This window comes from Callorhinchus milii, unplaced genomic scaffold (assembly GCF_018977255.1).
Source record: "Callorhinchus milii isolate IMCB2004 unplaced genomic scaffold, IMCB_Cmil_1.0 Scaffold25, whole genome shotgun sequence".
NCBI classification, from domain to species: Eukaryota; Metazoa; Chordata; class Chondrichthyes; order Chimaeriformes; family Callorhinchidae; genus Callorhinchus; species Callorhinchus milii.
In genome coordinates, this window is record NW_024704766.1 from 580,819 (window position 1) to 600,172 (window position 19,354).

Here is a 19,354-nt window from a genome sequence, read left to right on the forward strand (position 1 = left end):
CATGCCGTGCACCAGGCTTACTCAGCACCAGACCTACATTTGTACAGCGCTGCTCATGTAAAATAACATCTAAAACCACATTTCGGAATGAGTCATGAGAAATTAAGTGACTCATGTAGGCAAATACAGCAGCTAATTTGCAAACGACCAGGAGATGAATAGCCAATTAATTTGAATGGGGGGGGTTTGGTTGAGGAGGGAATATAAACGGGGATAACCAGGAGAAAAGACTTGCTCAAAATAGCAGCAAGTCCCTTAATGACCTGCTCACTCAAAAGGCAGACGGTTCCCGAGTTAATGACTCCATCACAAAGAGGATGATGATCTGGAAAGGGAATATTGTTAGTCCGCTAACCCAGCTTCACTCCACTCTCTGTCACTGAGCACAAATCAGGGATGTAGAGACAGGCGAAGCAGTGTGCTTCTATAGTGAGCAATCAAATACATTTCACGATATGCACAAAGGTTCCGGTACTCTTTGAAAGATTTATTGATGTGCAATAAGGCTAGACAGACAGAATTTATCCCACTTCATTTCCCATTTTATACTTCTGTAAACATTATAAACTGACGATTACAAGACAAGGCGGTCCAGAATAGGACAGGACAGGACATGGGGGGGGGGGGGGTAGTAGTTCCCATTCTTTTCTTTGTGCAAAAGTCTCCCAAGCCGTCAAGATATATACGTCAGCAGCACAGACCAGCCAAGTCCTTTGGGTGTCCCCAGTGCAATATTCTGCTTGACCTGCTGAGTGTTCCCAGTGATTTCTGTTTTTATCCCGTAACGGTCATGGAGTGAGTAACAACATTATGTGTAGGAGGGTGGGGGGATTACAGGAGTTACGGAGGGAATGTAGAGAGAGGCAGGAGCTCTGAACTGTGTAGCAGAACATCTGTCTCTGCAGCTCAGCTGAGTGCATGTGCTTCCCTCAGCATTATATTCCCTCCAGTAGCGACAGAGTCGACAATCAGGACATAGGGAAAAACAGTAAAGGGATTTTTTTCACCACAATATCTGTTATTTGATTGATAAGACATCATTCAGTTAATTACTTATGTGTAAAAAAAACTGTCCACATTTGTGTCCCCAGATATATAAAACACCATAACCATAACCACGACTCTTGTGGCCAATACAGTACAGATTAGTGCTGGGGAATAAAACAATAAATCTTAAGACACATTGATAAAGAGATGAAAAGGCAGCAGTGTTCTGTGATAAATAATCCTTGCATTTGATGTTGCGCCTTATCGCGTCTTTTGAGACGTCCCAAAGCGCTTCACAGAATGTACTGTAAAGTGAACTGACTGTATATTTTGGAGGCGAAACACAGCAGCTAATTGCGCACAGCGGCGTCCCAAAATAGTCATGGATTGAATGACCAAATTATTTAAAACAATTTTTTTTTAAGAGGTATTATTCGGAAAAGAAATTCGCTGATCAATTAACAACTGGGTTCCTACTTACTGCTAGATAAACAATGGCGTGTGGAGTAAGGAAACTTGCCTAAGGTTTTGCCCTGCCAGGGAATTGAACCCACGTCCTATCGCCTGCGAGGAGAGTGCTCTAACCACTAAACTACAGGACTCCGCTGATTAATGCTCAGCAAATGCATAAATAACAAAACGTGATAAGGCGCTATATCAAATGCAAGGACTATTATTATTATTATTGTTATTAAGTTATCCCCTGAAAATCAACATGTATAAAAGCGCTAAGGAGCTTTTAACCCTTGAGATAGAAAAAATGTAATCATTAATGAAATGCATTGCTGTTGCGCTTAAAATACAATCCCGCAGAATCCACGTGCCAGCCGGGGCATCTATTCGAAGGGATGTATAGAGAAGGAAGGAGCGGGGAGTGGATGGTAATCCTGGTTGTACAAGGGGCACTGCTTCAGTTCACAGGGCCAATCTTCCCACGCGTACCGGATGCCAATTATCTCCTGGCGACATTGCTCCACAGACAGAGTGACGGTGTTTGAAGAACTTTTGATCATGGGAGCAAAGATCCACTGAGAGGCGGAAGAATTCTTCTTCATGCTGCAACACACCTGAAAAGCCAAGAGCAACGCGTATTATACGGCATCCTCTACTCTAGGGTCATGAGATTGCCCCTCCTTGTGAGGCTCAATCTCATGCTTGATTCTTCCCACTCAGTCCCTGTTAACCCTATAAGCCTAATGGCTGAGGTCCTTCTTGCTGGACAAGTAGCAAAAAGCTTTGCCAGACAGTGACATCAGTGGTAACCTATGTGGTTTTAGCTGGTTGGAGTCCAGCAATTAGCCCAACGCAAACTCTGGGGCCCCCAAACCTTGGTTCGTGCCAACCTACGCCTAATACTCTCCAGGGAGAGGGAGAGTGCGCATTCCATTCCAATAAATATATCGGGAATTTCCATGTACAGTTGGGATGCATGGAACTCTATTTGGTTTGGTGATGGGTTTCTGTACATGTCAAACACCTGGCAGACCCCCAAAAATTGGCTCTCTGTTTTGCTAGCTATATATTAACAGAATATAGGTACCAATGTTACCTCAAATGCGTTCGCACTCAATTTTACCACAGTCAGCTCCTGCGTGTAGACGATAACTAACGTTGTGTTCCTCTGATCGATGCCCTTTGGAAACGGGCCCTGAAACGGGATGTCCTCTCCGTACGCCACAGCCCGAGCGCCGAGATACAACCGGAACGCCACCTCCTGCTTATAGCGAGGATGGATGCTGAAAGGAAACAAAGAAGAGTTCCACGCTCAGAAGCACACGCCCACAAGTTCAAAGGAAGTTACAAACCACAACTTGCATTGATATAGCACCGCTCATGCAGGGTCACGCCTCAGATTGTTTGATATTAACATTCAAACCTTGCTCCGTCAGTCTTCTGCTAACGGGCAACTCCTTGGCCTTTGCCAACCTGCGGCCTAATACTTTCCGGAATTAGGTAAGCAGACGGCTTCCCTCAAGGGAGAGGGAGAGAGTGCGCATTCCAGTCCAATTTCCACGTGGTTTAGATATGCTTAAGCACAGTGATGGGTTTCTACACGTGTCAGACCCCCGGCTGCCCCCCCCCACCCCCCATACACACCCAAAAAAATGGGCAGCGTCTCCTCAGCCACTTTTGAAGCAGAGCCATCGCTTACCAGCCATAGGGAGATTTCTCGTCTCCCAGATCCATCGCCACAGCCATGAAGGTTTTGGGCATTACTGGGTTTGGGACGTAACCGTAATTGGCCGTTTGGTGCCATCGCAGCCGTGGGTAGGCGTCATCCGTGGAGTTGTGGCGAAATGTCGAGAGCTACAAAGGAGGATATCGATCACTGTTACAGCGACACATTGCATTTCATCCCAACGAGTTGTCCACCGTGGGGGCAGCTACTCACAGCATTACTAATTTCACACCTCGCTCGCCGCTAGCAGGAATACAGCAGTCTCGGCATTAAAATTATTTGAGAGCGATACGTTTATAACATTTAACCCGATCCGTTATAGGTTCAACACAGCGCCAAGCTACTGGTGAGAAACTGGAAGCCATTTCTCCCGTTATTAAGCACTGGGTATAATGATAGAAAAGAGCGCTGCATTCTGAACGGTCTGCATACAGCACAGCTCTATAGGTTTGATTCATCGCTGACTGACTTAACTCAATATATATTTTTAAAAGCCTTCAATGTCTGTGACAATTTCCTAAAGATCTCCTCACAGCCTCTGCCGACACCTTGTGTTAAGTAGAGACAGTCATTTTAATAATATTAATCCTTACAGCTGATTTGTGCCTTATCACATCATTGAGACATATCAAAGCGCTTCACAAAATATAGTGTAAAACGAAATGACTATATTCTGTGGTCGAATCGCAGCAGCCAATTGCGCACAGCAGTGTCCCACAAACAGTCATGCACTGAGTGACCAAATTATTCTTTTTTTTGAGGGATTATTACCCCTGCAAAGCGATCCGCTAATCAACTAACAAGCAGGTTCCTACTTACTGCTGGTAAATAGAGGAGTGTGTGTGGAGTAAAGAAACTTGGATAAGGTTTCACTCTGTCCGGGAATCAAACCCATGTCCTCTCGCTTGAAATTTTATATAAAAGGTGCTACACCAGTGCCTCAGTAATTGTCCACGATGCCCAGCAGCGCAATAACGTGTTGTGAAATGTTTAAATTGTCAGACTTTACATTACCTGCACAAAACCAAAAGGAAAATCTATTTCCGTTTGTCCTCCAGACTCCTCGTGGAAAGCCTGCCTCCAGTCATTAATCATTGCCGGGAAAGTGCAGTTATACAGATCATTGTAACTGTGCGTGTTTTCTTCTCCTGCAAAAAAGTCACATGGAATATTAATAACAATAATCATATTAATCCTTGTATTTAGTCTCTCACATCAGGAGGACCTGTCAAAATACTTCACGGGATTCTGCGGTCGAAGGTGGCAACCAATTTGCCCACAGCCATGTGCCACAAACAGCCACGAAGCGAATGACTAATTTTATTTGGAAGGTGGTCGGCCAGGGAACCGCGCGAGAGAGAAATTCCCTTCTCTTTCTGAACAAATCCACGGGAGGGATCTTTAACGTCCACCTGAATAGACACAGACGGGACCTCGGTTTAACATCTAATTGGACGGACTCCTCACCCTAACAGCACCACCTACAGACGCTCAGTGGTGTCACCAGGAAAGGTCCAATGTGAGGCGGTAAACATCTCACCTTGATACCAGATTGCTCCCTTGATTGTCATCTGTAGCAAAGGATGTATCATTGAATTCCACAACACAGTTGGAAAATGAGGACCTCTTTCATTCCGATCCCCGACATCAGCCCTGAAAGACAACAGAGCGGCGCTGCCAACTGAGCCAGACCGACACACTTCCAGCTAAATATCCAGTTAAAAACAATAACAATCTTTGCATTTGAGAATAATCCTTGGATTTGACACAGCTCCTTATCATGTCGTTGAAATGTCTCGAAGCGCTTCACAGGATATATTGCCAAGTGGAGTGAGTGATTATGCATTTTGTGGGCGAAACGCGGAAGCCAATAGCGCACAGCAGCGTTCCACAAACAGTCATGGATTGAGTGACCAATTCTTTTTCAAAAAAGGGGATTATAATAATAATAATCCTTGCATTTGATATAGCGCTTTTCACGTCAGGAGGACGTCCCAAAGCGCTTCACAGAACACACTGTAAAGTGAATTGACTGTATATTTGTGGGCGAAGGCGGCAGCCAATTGCGCAGAGCAATGTCCCACAAACAGTCGTAGATTGAAAATGACCAATTTATTATTGTTTTTGGAGGATTATTATTAGGCTCTGTGTGGAGTAAGGAAACTTGCCCAAGGTTTCGCCCTGACCTGCCTGGAATTGAACTCAGGTCTCTCGCTTGCAAAGCGAGTGCTCTAACCACTGAGCCACAGGACTCCACAGGACAGGACTTATTACCCCTGGAAACATGATCTGCCAGTCAACTAAAAAACAGGTTTCTACTTACTGCTAGGTAAACAGAGGCGATCGTAAAGTCTTGTGAAACAGTTTTGGGACGTCCTCCCGACGTGAAAGGCACTTTGTCAAATGCAAGGGTTATTAATAATGTACGAAAACACCAGACATTGTCTGTTTCTCTTTGATGAAAGAGACAAATAGGGATAGGAAACTGCACGTTTAACTGCAGTCAGTGGTTTATTGGGTGAAGTAAAATAAGCAATAACTTAACAGATCTGTAAACTTACGTGTAAGTTTGCTGGCATTTCTGGAGAGCTCGTTTAGAAGACCAAGTCTCGATCGGGGTACCTCCCCAGCACGACTCCACCAGGCCAATCGGGTACTGCAGCTTGTCATAGAGATCTCGGCCAAACAGCCAACAAACAGCTGAGAAATGGGCCAAATTACCTTTGCAAAAGGAACAATCAATTTAGACTGACATAAGCAGGCATCGACTTATATTTATCTGTAGAGGTATTGAAAAAAAATGGTGCAAAAGAAACGTCTCGAAAGTGAGACAAGTTAAAAATTAAGTGGACATTACGTTTCGCCCACAAAGTATAGTCAATTCACTATACAGTATATTCTGTGAAGCGCTCGACAAAACATTCCATCTCCCGGAATAATATTAATGTTATTATTATTATTATAATGTGTGAGGAGAAAGAGCATAATAATAATACTGGAATTTCATGTAACGCCTTATCACTTTGTTGAGACGTTTCAAAGCGCTTCACAGAATATAGAGCAGGTAACAGTGCTATATAAATGCAAGTTGATTTTGTGTGTAAAATGCAAGTGTTGTTATTATAATAAGGGACTACTAGGATGAAAGAACTACCACTTACTTCCTGTAGGGACTGACCATTGCAGGCCGATAGTAGCAAGATCGTTCAACTCAGAAGGAGACTGAAACATACCAGCTTGGAATAGCCGTACGTGGGGGTAGCGGGGAGCCAGAGCCAGCTCTTCACTTGCGTTCATAACCTGATATAAGGTAGGAAGACAATTAAACATGGCAACCCTTACATACTTACAACCCTTACAAACTAGTCGTGGAAGTGAAACACATGATCTGTTCAACACGGCACGACTGGATGACTGGACAGAACAGGATTATATTGGAATTTCGCTTGAAGATGACGAATTTGGCCTCAGATTTAGTGATGAGCGTTTCTTTGTGCCACTCCAACAGACATGAAACTTTCAATGGTAAGCCGTCACTGGCCAAAAACCCTCTGGATGAATGTGTCCTATTTTCACCCACAAAATACACAGTCACTCCACTTTACAATATATTCTGTGTGAAGCAGCACTTTGAGATGTCTCCATGACGTGATAAGGCGCTATATCAAATGCAAGGATTATTATTATTTTCTTCCTGGCTGTTTCCTGTGTGCAAACGTGGCTGCCAATTTGCCTTGAAATATACAGCAATTTGTGCCAGACGCAGCCTGTGTTTGCCAATGTGTCACCCCGTCTCCTACCTGGGATACAGTAAACTGCATGTTACTCTGGCCTCCACACAGCCAGATGTCTCCAAAATACACATCGTTTATGCCAATGGACTCCACCAATCCAGCGATGCTCTGCTGGGCGAGGACCATGAAGGGGCCTCCGTGGCTGACGGGATCAAGCCAGACTTTCCAGGTTCCATTACCACCAACAGCATCATCTGAAAGATCAAAGCAAATCGTGGGTATTGTCTGGGCCTCGGCCTGAACAGGCCTTTCCACATTCCTCCACCCTGCAGTTAAAAATAATTGCTATAACCTTTTACTTCGAAAAATACAGTCAATTCACTTTACAGTGCATCCCGTGAAGCGCTTTGAGACGTCTCGAAGACGTGATGAGGCGCCGTATCAAATGCCAGGATTATTATTATTATTATTATTACTACTACTACTACTACTTCTGCGGTTAACATCCAATTGATTCCCTCATTTTAGATGCGTGTGGTGAGGTTAGACACCGCAGGGCCGTGCGTCCTCACAACACTTTACCTTTCTGCACTGTCGTGTGCTGGTCACTGAAGAATTGGTCCTCGTTGAAGAGAAGCACATGGACGGCCGCGCCCTCCGCACCGTATCCCCACACCACGGCCCTGGCGGGTTTCACCTGGAGGACCATGTGGTGACTGTAATAGGAGGCGAAGCGGAACTCGGGCCCTGAGAGACAACATAAGACAGTTACACGGAACAAAGCACTTGGAAGGGCAGTCCAGTCACTGGGGGGTCCTCACTCAGTCCAGTCACTGGGGGGTCCTCACTCAGTCCAGTCACTGGGGGGAGTCCTCCCACTCAGCTCCTGTTAACACTGAAAGCCAAAGGTTTTCTTTGACGGTGTGACACGGACTTGTGTTGTGATATGTTGTGTTATGTTGTGATATGTTATGTTGTGTTATGTTGTGTTGTGTTATGTTGTGTTATGTTGTGTTATGTTATGTAGTGATATGTTGTGTTATGTTGTGATGTGTTATGTTGTGATATGTTATGTTGTGTTGTGATATGTTGTGTTGTGTTATGTTGTGATATGTTGTGTTGTGTTATGTTGTGATATGTTATGTTGTGTTGTGTTGTGTTATGTTATGTTGTGTTGTGTTATGTTGTGATATGTTATGTTGTGTTGTGTTATGTTATGTTGTGGTGTTATCCCGTGAAGCGCTCTGACAGCGCTCCCGACGCCCTGAGCAGCCGCTGGTGCCCACATGTGGGCCCCGGGGCCCTGGGCCCGGAGTTGGCGCCTGTACCCGCTCGGGCCCCGCTCAGCAGCAGCGGCCACAGCAGCGCCCACACTCCCGCCGCCGCCATCTTGACTTCCGCGGCCGCCTGGTCACCGGGTAAACACGGACTGACCCGCCAGCGCCGCCCTGCGGCCGGAGGTCGTATCCACTGATCCGCCAGCGCCGCCCTGTGGCCGGAGGTCGCGCCCACTGACCCGCCAGCGCCGCCCTGTGGCCGGAGGTCGCGCCCACTGACCCGCCAGCGCCGCCCTGTGGCCGGAGGTCGCGCCCACTGACCCGCCAGTGGCCGCCCCCCCCCCCTCCGGGCGTGAAGATGGCGCTCGGGCGGTTGGTCGGCGCTGTGTTGAGAGCCCGAGGCCCGGGACCCGCGGTCAGGACCCTCCGCCTCACACACAGCTGTGTGGACCGTGAGTCCCGGTACACACTCAGTGTCACTGTGTGAGTGTGTCAGTGAGTGTGTGAGTGAGTGTGAGTGTGTCAGTGAGTGTGTCAGTGTGTGTGTGTGTGTGTGTGTGTCAGTGAGTGTGTCAGTCAGTCAGTGTGTCAGTGAGTGTGTGAGTCAGTGTGAGTCAGTGTGTGTGTGTCAGTGAGTGTGTCAGTCAGTCAGTGTGTGAGTGTGTGAGTGAGTGTGAGTGAGTGAGTGTGTCAGTGTGAGTGAGTGTGTCAGTCAGTCAGTGTGTGAGTGTGTGAGTGAGTGAGTGTGTCAGTGTGAGTGTGTGAGTGAGTGTGAGTGTCAGTGTGTGTGTGTGTATCAGTGAGTGTGTCAGTCAGTGTGTGTGTGTGTGTGTGTCAGTGAGTGTGTGAGTGAGTGTGAGTGAGTGAGTGTGTCAGTGTGAGTGAGTGAGTGTGAGTGAGTGGAGACTGGCCGTGGCCGCCGCTGGCCGTGCGGTTGGTGGCTGAGCTGTGGCCTCTCCCGCAGCGGCCGTCGGCCTCACAGATGAACAGAAGGAGTTCCAGAAGATGGCCTTTGACTTCGCTTCCAACGAACTGGCGCCGCACATGGCCGAGTGGGACCAGAAGGTAAAGCCGCCGTGTGCTGACCGGTGGGGTCAGCAACAGATCGGTCCATCGCTCAGTCCATCAGTCCATCAATACGAGAAGTAGGACTTCTTGTAAGGATTATTATTATTATTATTGCCTGAAGACTTAACCGCAGTGATAATGCCATAAGCGTTAATCCTTTGTAAAATTGCTGGCGGTTGTACGGCTGTTCACGGCCCCGTTGCTGTCACAAAGCACCAGAGATAACTATCTCTCTCCCCCAACCCCCCCCCACCCCATAATTTCCACACCACACCATAATATGTAATAACTCGGTGGGAGGGTGACTGAAGATGCGGTCATTTTAAGAGGAAGGTCTTAAAATGGTCTTTGAAGGGAAGGGGCGGAGGCGGAGGGACTGTGGGAATTGAGTCCGTACAGTCTGGAAGTTGACATAGGAATTGCTGGACGAGGGAAGACCGAGGTCCACCCCATTCGCCTTCCGCCAACCGCCTGACATGTCGTGTCCCCAACTATACACCGTAATGGTGGTTTTCGGCGCTGAATTTTCTTCCGAGGAACTGATTGTGAGTTCTGCTTCTGACCGATGCGATCGCGTCTCCCAACAGGAAACCTTTCCCGTGGAGACCATGAGGAAGGCGGCGCGGCTGGGTTTTGGGGGGATTTACGTTCAGCCAGATGTTGGGGGCTCGGGGCTCTCGCGCTTGGATACGTCCATCATATTTGAGGCCTTGTCCACAGGCTGCGTCAGCACCACCGCTTACATCAGCATTCACAAGTAAGTGATGTGGGAACGACACATCTCGAGTAAAGTGTCTACAGTGCCTCAGGTTGTAATCCTCGCATCTGCTATGGCGCCTCGTCACGCGTTCGAGACGTTGAAAGGTGGAGAGCGTTGGCAGCGGGGAATGGACCAGAGCGGGAAGAGCCACAACTTGCATTTCTACGGCGCCCTTCAAAACAGAACAACAAACGTACACTTGTATGGTCAGCGCCCTTCACGTCGAGAAGACGTCCCAGGGCGCTGGAAAATCAGGGGCTGGGAAACGTCTCGAGCGCTTAACAGGGGGTACAGTCAGGAACGCTAAGTAATGACTCGCTCGACCCCAATTCCGCTTGGGTTTTAATCGGTGGTTTTCCTTTTGCCTTCTCAGTATGTGTGTCTGGATGATCGACACGTTCGGGAGCCAGGAGCAGAGGCAGCAGCACTGCCCTGTGCTGTGCAACATGGAGAGATTCGCTTCCTACTGTCTGACCGAACCAGGTCTGCTTCCAGTTGGGGGCATCAACTCCTGACGCTTTTATGACGAGCTCTGAGACACAACTCGCAGCTGAAGGGCGTTATATTATGATGATGATGATAATAATATATTAATGATGGCGCCGTTTGCTTTCTTCCTATGGGCACGTTGCAGGAAGGGGTTTCTGTTTATATGTGCTAAAAAACACAGACAGACAGTGTAATGTTCCCACGTACCAGACTGTGCCTGAGGGCACAAGAGGAGACAGGGGCCACATTAGGATCGTAAAGTGAATTGTCTATATTCCGTGGGAGAAACACGGCAGCCAATTGCGCACAGCAGCGTCCCGCAAACAGTCGCCGATTTTATTTTGTGGAAGAATTAATACCTCCAGAAAGCAATCCGCCAATTGACTTAACAATCGGGTTCCTTCTTACTGCTGGCTAAACCGGCATGTGTGTGGAGCAAGGAAACTTGCCTAAGGTTTTGCCCCGCCCGGGAATCGAAAAAGGATCCTCTCGCTTGCAAGGTGAGCGCCCTGTCCCCTCCACTACAGGACTCCAGGTTCTATCACTCGCCTGTTTCTCTCCCAACAGGAAGTGGCAGTGACGCAGCCTCATTGCTAACCACTGCAAAGCTGGAGGGTGACCATTACATCCTCAACGGGTCCAAGGTGAATACGGATCAATCAGACTGGCCTTGCAATAAACCTGTAATAATAATAGTAGCGGCTGCCGTGGTTTGCATCCAGTTTGTATCCTCTTGTTTGGTCGGCTGAGTGTCCAACACATGTAGAAACCCCATCACCTTGCCCAAGGGGTATATCCAAACCAAACTGAGGGTTCCACGTTTGCCACCCACACATACAAACTACCATGTCTGGAATGGAATACGTGCTCTCTCTCCCTGCAGGGACCCGCCACGCCCCTTCCATTAATTCCAAGAGTATTAGCCGCAGCGCTCGCAGGAGCTGAGTGGGAAGATTTCCTGTGCCCAGTGACCGGATTTGCCCCTCGCTCAAGTCCTACTGATGAGCCAGGGTGGCTGGGCTCCCAACAGCAGTGCAGCCGTACCCGTTTGAAGTATTTATTACCTATTTTGCTCACTGCTTGTGATCCACGATCAGTAAACGTGCTGCTGCTCAGACTCTCTGCTTTAATCGCTTCTATTTATTTAGGCTTTTATTAGCGGAGGTGGCGACACGGATCTGTACGTAGTGATGTGCAGGACTGGAGACAAGGGACCTAAGGGCATCTCCTGTCTCCTGGTGGAGAGAGGCACCTCAGGGATGAGTTTCGGCAAAAAGGAGAAGAAGGTAAATGACTGTGAGACTGGGTGCGATCAGCAGGGCAGAGTGGTTTATTCTTGTAGTGGTAGAGAACACAGGGTTTCTCTGTGCTCTGAAAGTACCTCAACAGTGATCCAAATCAACCTCCTCTCACCCTCTTCCTTCTTCCTAAGATTGGCTGGAACTCACAGCCCACACGAGCTGTGATCTTTGAGGACTGCGCTGTGCCTGTGACCAACCGGATTGGGAAAGAAGGGGATGGGTTCTCTATCGCGATGAAAGGATTAAATGGAGGAAGAATCAACATCGGTAAGACAATCTTAATAATGATAATATTTACATTTGATACAGCACCTTACCACGTCTTCGGGACGTCTCAAAGCGCTTCACAGGATGTACTGTAAAGGGCATTTACTGTATATTTTGTGGGCGAAACGCAGCAGCCAATTACGTGTAGCAGCGTCCCACAAACACTCATGGATTAAGTGACCAAATTATTGTTTTCTTTCAAAGGAATTATTACCCCCGGAAAAGCAATCCTCCAGTCGACTAACAGTCAGATTCCTATTTACTGTTAGATAAACAGGCGTGTGGAGCGAGGAAACTTGTCTAAGGTTTCTCCCTGCCTGGGAATCAAACCCGGGTCCTCTCACTTGGGAGGCGAGTGCTCTAACCACTGAGCTACAGAGAGAACGGGCTTTATAGTTCCCAGTGGTCAAACTACATTTACAAACTATGTCACTACTGTACCAGCACAGACAGGATTCCAGTTAGGTTTTCAAATGAGCAGGTCACGAGGCAAAAAATAGCCGTAATGAGATTTCTAGCAGGGCTTTGCAAAGTCAAACACAGTACAGTGCGGCTAAATATAACCTGAATCGAACTCTCAAACTGCCTCCCTCCCTGGTCCAATCCAATCCACGTCCTTGAAGTGTGAGTCAATCTGCAGATTCATTATCACCTCAACCTCAACCAGGGGTCTCGTTCTCGTTGCTGTGACCTGTGCGGAGGTAACAGGACCTTAGAGGTCGTGGCGCTGTGTTAACTTGACGTTTTTGTATGTTCACTGAATTCAGGAGAGATTACTGAGGATTGGAAGGTAGCTAGCAGAACTCCATAATTTAGGAAAGGGCAGGAGACATATCTGGAAGCTAGCCCGCTCGGTAAGTTTAACATCAGCTGCAGGGAGGTCTTTGAAATTACAGTCCGACTCCCGGTATCGTTCAGTATTTTGGCGCTTCATAGGATTCAACAACAATATCTTGCATTTATATAGCACCCCTCATACAGGGTTACATCGCAGAGCACTTGACTGTAAGGTGTAGTGACCAGTAATATGTAGGAGAAAGTGGCAATCAATTTGCGCACATCAATGCGACGCAAACAGCCCACGAAGCGAGTGATCAATTTCAGCTGGAGGTTTGTTGGGTACGAGTTACAAACTCAGCTGCAGCTTACGCAGAGATCGGAGGGGAATTTGTGCTCGCTGCAACTCGTCCTGCGAGGCTTATCACCGAGTACGTGATGAAAGATCAGAGCCCTTAAGGCAGGCGCAGTAGGGTCAGGAAAAAAACGTCTGAACGAGGAGAAGCCACGTTCAAAACAGGAGCAAATTCACCAGGTCTTCTCTGTCAGGTGGTCTGGGATTCAGTTTGATGGAGCGAATGAACTACATTGAGGGACTGTCTCTGCTTAAGGCCAATCCAATGGTTGGTTTTGCCCCCTCGGTAACCCCCCCCCCCACTACCCCTCGCCGTCTCTGCTTTCTGCAGCTTCGTGTTCGTTGGGCGCCGCTTACGCCTCCATTCTTCTGGCTCGGGATCACCTGAAAGTCCGTAGGCAATTCGGGGAACCTCTCGCTAACAGTCAGGTAAGGAAATCCCATCCTGGAGAACTCCACAACAACAACAACTTGGGTTTACACAGCGCCCTTCACGCAGGGTGGCATCCCGGAGCGCTCAACAGTGGCGGAGTCTGACCCCGAGCCGGGGGGAGAGAGAGTGGGGAGGTGACCGTGAGCACGATCAAAAAGAAAGGTCTTTAGGGGGTGAGGCGGAGGGATTGAGGGAGAGAGTTCCAGAGCGCAGAGGCTGAAGGCACGGCCACCGATGGTGGAGCGGAGGCGGACGAGGGACAAACGGGAGACCGGAAAGGGACTATTCTGTGAGCAAAACAGATCCCAGTAGCGGCTCTGAGACTGCGCGAGGGTCAACACAGCGCGCTGAGCGGCTGCAGGTGGTTGGGGGTGATTCGGGAGCTTGAGCAGCAGCTCAGCCTCAGTGACGGGGTCTGGTCTGGTCTCAGTATCTACAGTTCAGACTGGCGGAGATGGCGACTGGACTGCTTGCGGCTCGGCTGATGGTGCGGAACGCAGCCTCCGCGCTGCAGGCCGGCCGGGAGGACGCAGTGGCCCTCTGCTCCATGGCGAAGCTCTTCGCCACCGATGAATGCTTCACGGTGAGTTACCCGAGTTGGCCTGCAAAACGTGGTCACTACACTACCTGTATAGCCTGTGAAGCGCTCGCTTTGACACCTCCGTCGCAACGATTATTATTAACCATTCTCTCTGATAATAATAATTAAGCGACTGCGTATTTTGCAATTGGCATTCCGCCCACAAAACACACAGTCACTCCACTTTACAATATATTCTGTGAAGCGCTTTGAGACGACTCAACGACGTGAAAAGGCGTTATATCAAACTCAAGGATTATTATCTCTTAAGACAGCTAAGACCTAGCATGGTGGACATGCGTGGAAGTCCCAGTGCACAGTCTGGGATCCCAAAAGCCCTGGGTCTCGCCTACCTGCACTTGCCAAACTCAGTTTGGTTCAAAGACCCTTGAGCACATCGATAGGATTCCACGGGTATCAGACAAACCGAATTCTCAATGACACTGTGGTTTGTCCTGTTCACTGGCTTCACTGAGACATCTTTCCTTCTCGCTCAGATCTGTAACCAGGCTCTTCAGATGCACGGAGGCTATGGCTATCTGAAGGACTATGCTGTGCAGCAGTTTGTCAGAGATATTCGAGTGCATCAGATCTTGGAAGGTACAGAAAGACTATTTTTCTTGTTTCATTCAAAAAAAGGGACATCGTTTCACTTTGTGCGCTGTGAAGGCAGAGCGAGACATCCCTACAAAATGCACAGTCACTACACCTTACAGTAAAACCTGTCATCCTTAGCTTTGAGATGTCCTTCAACGTGAAAGGCACTACACCAAATGCAAGCATCATTTATTTAGGAGGGAGGGATAGAATGTGATCAGAAAGCATTTCTTCAAAACAAAGGGGGGGTGAAAATGTCCGCCCTAGAATACTGTAGAGGCAAACTCAATTGAAATGCTTTTAAAGGGGAAATTAAGCAGCTAATTCGGGTTTGAGGGCATTCAGGAATGTGCAGGAAAGACTGAGTGAGAAATAGAATTAAAAGGTGTGCCACGATCTAGTAAATTGGAAGCACGGCTTGAATGGCCTCCTGCCCCGTATTCCTCAAATAGAACAGTTTGGGGGATATATTGTACGAGTTGAGAGCAGTAAATGTCACGGAGTATCTGTTCCTCTAGGTACCAATGAGGTGATGAGGATGCTTATCTCAAGGAACCTGCTCCAAGACTGACGCTGCTGAGGGCAGTGAGATTCTGCGCTGAAGGGACCGCATCTTTCCTCGATGATCAATTGTACGTCAAGTGCAAATTGGCTATTCATAGAGAAGTCAAAGGGTTTCTATCCAAAAGCCTTACTCGTGGAATATTACCTTTTTACATTAACCACATCTGGTTGTATTAGGCACCACAGGATGTCCAGGAGAACCTGTGAAATAAACTTGTAAATAAAAGTATTTAAAAACAGGATGTTATAAGCATTGTTGATTTCACAAACCCCCCCTCCCCGTCCCTCCACCCTAAAACCCTCCCCTTCCCGCTCTGCTTTCAGAACTGTAATAGAAAACCAATAACAACTTGCATTTATATAGTGCCGGACAGCATCTTGGAGCACTTAACAGTGGCTTAACTTACTTCTTTGCCTGCACCTCAGGTCATCTCCCACTTCATTTCTGTAAAGCGCTTTGAGATGTTTAAACTGTGTGAAAGACCCTGTGTAATCGGCAGCTGTTTTGCTGCATAAAAACTCAACGTGTATTGTGCAGGTGCAGAGGGAGAATGTTGGACACGCATCACAGGTACAGTATAAATAGTCTTTAATAACAAGTGAAGTTTGGCTACAGCTTTGCAGCATTCCCGGTGCTCTCAAGCTCATCAAAGCCAATATAAAACAGGGAGTTGCACAACTCTCAGCAGCTTGAGCAGTCCTGTGACTTTGGATAGCCTCCACACACGCCTTCTGTCCTCTGGTCTGGAACGGAAATGGGAACGTGGGTCAGGTACGGAACGTGCAATAGCATTGGCGCTGGTTACAGCAAAGACAGCAATAAGTACATTTTATTACAACAACAATACCGACTGAAACCTACTGATTAAGCTCTACGACACAATGATAATAAACCGCTTTTGACCCACAAAACTGGCGGCAGCATCAAGAGCTGGAATAATTATAAAGCCCGCGTTTCACTTGCAAAATACAAAGTAAAGGCACTCCACTTTACAGTACAGCCTGTGAAGCGCTTTGAGACGTCTCAACGATGTGGTGATAATTGCACAGCAGTGTCGCATAAACAAGCGTGGATTGAGTGACCAAATTATTTTTTGGGGAGGGATAATTTCCCCCGGAAAGCGATCTGCCAATCGACTACCAACCGGGTTGCTGGGTAAACAGATCTAACAACAGGGTTTCTACTTACTACTAAGTAAACTAAGGTGTGTGGAGTAAGGAAATTTGCCTAAGGTTTTGCCCGTCCCGCCCGGAATCGAACCCAGGTTCCTCAAGCAAGAGAGAATGCAGGGCTTGACTTGTGTAAGTGCTTTACTATTCTGAGGTTTGACATCCGTACCCAATAATTGATCTGACACTCACCTTGGCCAGGTTCTTGGTTTGGATCTGTGTCTCTCGGCCGATGAGGTCCTACCGTCCCGTTGTCCACAGTCACAGGCGTATTGGCACCATCTCCGGGGGTCTTGTCTTCCAGGCCCACGAGGAGGGTCATCATGTCCACCAGAGTGTAGCCTTTCTGTTGGGCGCTCATGTTCTTCACCACACACAGCACGCTCAGGCGGTTGAAGGATTGCAGCTGCCCCATGTTTGCCTGCAGGAAATGGAGGATGATGTTGAGGTCGTTGAGAGCACATCTGGTCATCTTCCTCCTGACCAGGTCGAAGGCGGGAAGCATGGCGTAGACAGAGAGGAACCGGCGATCCCAATAGCAGAGCTGAAAGAGACTGTAAATGATCATGGGGACGAGCAAGAGGTACACTGTCCCGTTGACCACGCTGATCAACTGGAAGATGGTCATAGAGGTGAGTTTGCACTGAATGGCATTCGGGATTGTGGGGTCATTGGCTAAGAGGTCTGACTTGATGGAGCAGCTGAATCGGTCCTGGAAAAAGGCTGGGAAGTGGCAGTAGATGAGGTAAAGGCAGGCAGCGGCGATGAACACCAACAGCAGGAAGTTCCTCATGAGGTATATGCTAATGAGGTGATAGGAACGGCTCTTACAAGCCAGGTAACGGTGTAACAGGGGGAAATCTAACACTCCCTCCTTCCGGGCCCTTAGAAAACAAAAGGAACACAAAGAGAAAAACATGAAACAATAGCAATAATCCTTTGCAACTGACATAGCGCCTTATTGATATGCTTGATCAAAACATAGTGACTGCAGATACCTGTCCAGCTCCTCCTGAATGAGGCTTCGGGCACTGAGACTATTCTCGTGCTTCTTCACGATGAGTTGAGCCACTTTGATGGAGCGGTTGTAGGCTTTGTCCAGTTCGTCAGTGATGAAAATCAGGTCGGAGGCCAAGGACGGTTTGGCAAACAGTTTCCAGATCAGAGCGGGAAGGTACATGGTCACAGCAATCACCAGCAGGGAGTACGGGAACACCTGAACGTCAGCAGGTACAAGGTTATAGTCAACACTGACACTTAGCCAACAGTGAGAACAACTTAATAAGGAGTGGAGTAAGGAAACCTGCCAATGGTGTTGCCCTGCCTGGGAACCAAACCCAGGTTCTCTCACTTGCGAGGCGAGTGCTCTAGCCACTACGCTATTAGGATTTCATTTATCTCCACTAACGGTTATCTAAGTTAGCGTCACTGACGTTTGTCGCTAGTTATCGGTTAGCGTTTCACATTCGTTAGGAGAGTAAGAATTGCCCAATGCTTCCTTGTGCCCAATACCTTGTGTATCCACAGAGACCTCTGTGCGACGTTCCCGCTGGGTTGGATGTGCTGATGGAGTAAGGATTCCCAACAGATAGCATCTACGTACGCAGCCTGCTTCGTAGAGAAGTTACTGGGGGGAAAACAGCTGATTTGGGATCCTGTAAAATAATACACAAATCCTGTCATTGAGACATCGCAAAGCACTTCACAGGATATACTATTAAAGTGCAGCGACTGTGTATTTTTATGAGTGACACTCGCACAGCAGTGTCCCACAAACAGTCGTGGAGTGAGTGACCAATGTTATCTGGGAGATTGTTGGCCAGGACATGGGAGAGCGAAACTCCCTTCTCTTTTCAAATTGCCCCGCGGGATTAACATCCACCTGAACAGGCAGACGGGACCTCGGTTTAACGTCTCAACCCAAGGACAGCACCTCCGACAATGCAGCACCTCCCTCCCAGAGCAACGTGATTCCAAATCCCGACGTGAGAGTGCTACCGACTGCGCCAGGCTGACACACAGTCAGATTAACCCAAAAGGAAGAAGACAACGGAAACTCACGGAGGGAGATTTCTTTGGCGAAGGCGGCTGAGACGAGCAGGAGGGGGAGACCCACGGAGATGAATTTGATGAGACGATCCCGAGCCAGCTCCAAGCGCAGACTGCTCGCTCTGGTGTTGGCCGGCTCTCGAATGAGGGAGTCGGAGAGAATGAACTCAGCTGCCATCCCAGCGATAGACATCCCGACGCAGACACACTCCGAGGGGCAGCGAGACCGAAGAAGGTTGGAGGAAACAAAAAAGAAACTGGGAAAACGGGAGACAGAGGCACAGAAGGGGTTGGAGGAAAGAAAAAAAAAACACTGGGGAAACCTCGATGTGGACGCGATGGGTCCAGATGTGAGGCAGGGAGTAAGACCAGACAACGCTCGAAGCAAAACCAGTATTGAACACCGGATAATTCCTCCTCAGAACCGTTTTCGTTCAGACAAACGGATCTACACAGGGAAAGAGACCTGAACTCTTGTGAGATGCTGTGTGGCACTGATCACACTGACTGCAAGTGATGGCAGATTATATGTGTACGTGGGCTGGACTGAGATTAATTATACCCTCCCTGGGGGTGTATTGTGGTAGTGGAACCTAACTTAAAATAAGTCAGAGCAACATAGGCAGATGTACAGAAACCGTACAGACGAGCAAACGTTCCCGGTTGCCAGGGGTTTACACTTCTTAGCCAGATGAGCTTCAACATTGCACTTAAGTACAGGGTGACTCCCAGTCCGATTAAAGACTGCACAGCGATAAGACTGAGCC

General features: G+C 48.1%; 3 protein-coding genes and 1 non-coding gene across 4 annotated transcripts; 1 reads left to right on the forward strand and 3 right to left on the reverse strand.

Moving 5' to 3' along the window:
* Positions 1–466: 466 nt before the first annotated feature.
* siae (sialic acid acetylesterase) lies at positions 467–8,303 on the reverse strand. Its single transcript, XM_007896005.2, has 10 exons — positions 8,229–8,303; positions 7,483–7,647; positions 6,967–7,154; positions 6,328–6,466; positions 5,728–5,887; positions 4,707–4,819; positions 4,181–4,314; positions 3,140–3,294; positions 2,537–2,723; positions 467–2,054 (listed from the first exon to the last, which is right to left on the reverse strand). The coding sequence occupies exons 1-10, from the start codon at positions 8,287–8,289 to the stop codon at positions 1,824–1,826; spliced, it is 1,533 nt and encodes a 510-aa protein (XP_007894196.2). The 5' UTR covers positions 8,290–8,303; the 3' UTR covers positions 467–1,823.
* A 226-nt stretch (positions 8,304–8,529) lies between these two features.
* Positions 8,530–15,607, forward strand: acad8 (acyl-CoA dehydrogenase family, member 8). The gene is made up of 11 exons (XM_007896007.2): positions 8,530–8,629; positions 9,142–9,242; positions 9,833–10,002; positions 10,379–10,488; positions 11,062–11,138; positions 11,643–11,780; positions 11,927–12,062; positions 13,526–13,623; positions 14,058–14,210; positions 14,705–14,807; positions 15,323–15,607. The coding sequence occupies exons 1-11, from the start codon at positions 8,536–8,538 to the stop codon at positions 15,373–15,375; spliced, it is 1,233 nt and encodes a 410-aa protein (XP_007894198.1). The 5' UTR covers positions 8,530–8,535; the 3' UTR covers positions 15,376–15,607.
* On the reverse strand, positions 12,371–12,444 carry trnag-ccc. The gene has a single exon. It is a non-coding gene; the product is annotated as a tRNA-Gly (tRNA).
* A 406-nt stretch (positions 15,608–16,013) lies between the features above and the next one.
* panx3 (pannexin 3) lies at positions 16,014–18,943 on the reverse strand. Its single transcript, XM_007896010.2, has 5 exons — positions 18,600–18,943; positions 18,051–18,193; positions 17,537–17,754; positions 16,731–17,422; positions 16,014–16,112 (listed from the first exon to the last, which is right to left on the reverse strand). Exons 1-5 carry the CDS (start codon positions 18,778–18,780, stop codon positions 16,051–16,053), a joined length of 1,296 nt encoding a protein of 431 aa, XP_007894201.1. The 5' UTR covers positions 18,781–18,943; the 3' UTR covers positions 16,014–16,050.
* Positions 18,944–19,354: the final 411 nt, after the last annotated feature.

Excerpts from the sequence above, each read along its gene's own strand:
- panx3 (XM_007896010.2), bottom strand. The coding sequence starts at position 18,780 with ATGTCTATCGCTGGGATGGCAGCTGAGTTCATTCTCTCCGACTCCCTC. Across the intron at positions 18,194-18,599 it reads CGCCAAAGAAATCTCCCTCC|GATCCCAAATCAGCTGTTTT; the intron begins GTGAGTTTCCGT and ends ATTATTTTACAG. Across the intron at positions 16,113-16,730 it reads AAACCAAGAACCTGGCCAAG|ACCAGAGGACAGAAGGCGTG; the intron begins GTGAGTGTCAGA and ends TTTCCGTTCCAG.
- acad8 (XM_007896007.2), top strand. The coding sequence starts at position 8,536 with ATGGCGCTCGGGCGGTTGGTCGGCGCTGTGTTGAGAGCCCGAGGCCCG. Across the intron at positions 11,781-11,926 it reads TCGGCAAAAAGGAGAAGAAG|ATTGGCTGGAACTCACAGCC; the intron begins GTAAATGACTGT and ends CTTCTTCCTAAG. Across the intron at positions 14,808-15,322 it reads AGTGCATCAGATCTTGGAAG|GTACCAATGAGGTGATGAGG; the intron begins GTACAGAAAGAC and ends CTGTTCCTCTAG.
- siae (XM_007896005.2), bottom strand. The coding sequence starts at position 8,289 with ATGGCGGCGGCGGGAGTGTGGGCGCTGCTGTGGCCGCTGCTGCTGAGC. Across the intron at positions 5,888-6,327 it reads ATGGTCAGTCCCTACAGGAA|GTAATTTGGCCCATTTCTCA; the intron begins GTAAGTGGTAGT and ends CCTTTTGCAAAG. Across the intron at positions 4,820-5,727 it reads AAATGCCAGCAAACTTACAC|GGCTGATGTCGGGGATCGGA; the intron begins GTAAGTTTACAG and ends GTTGTCTTTCAG.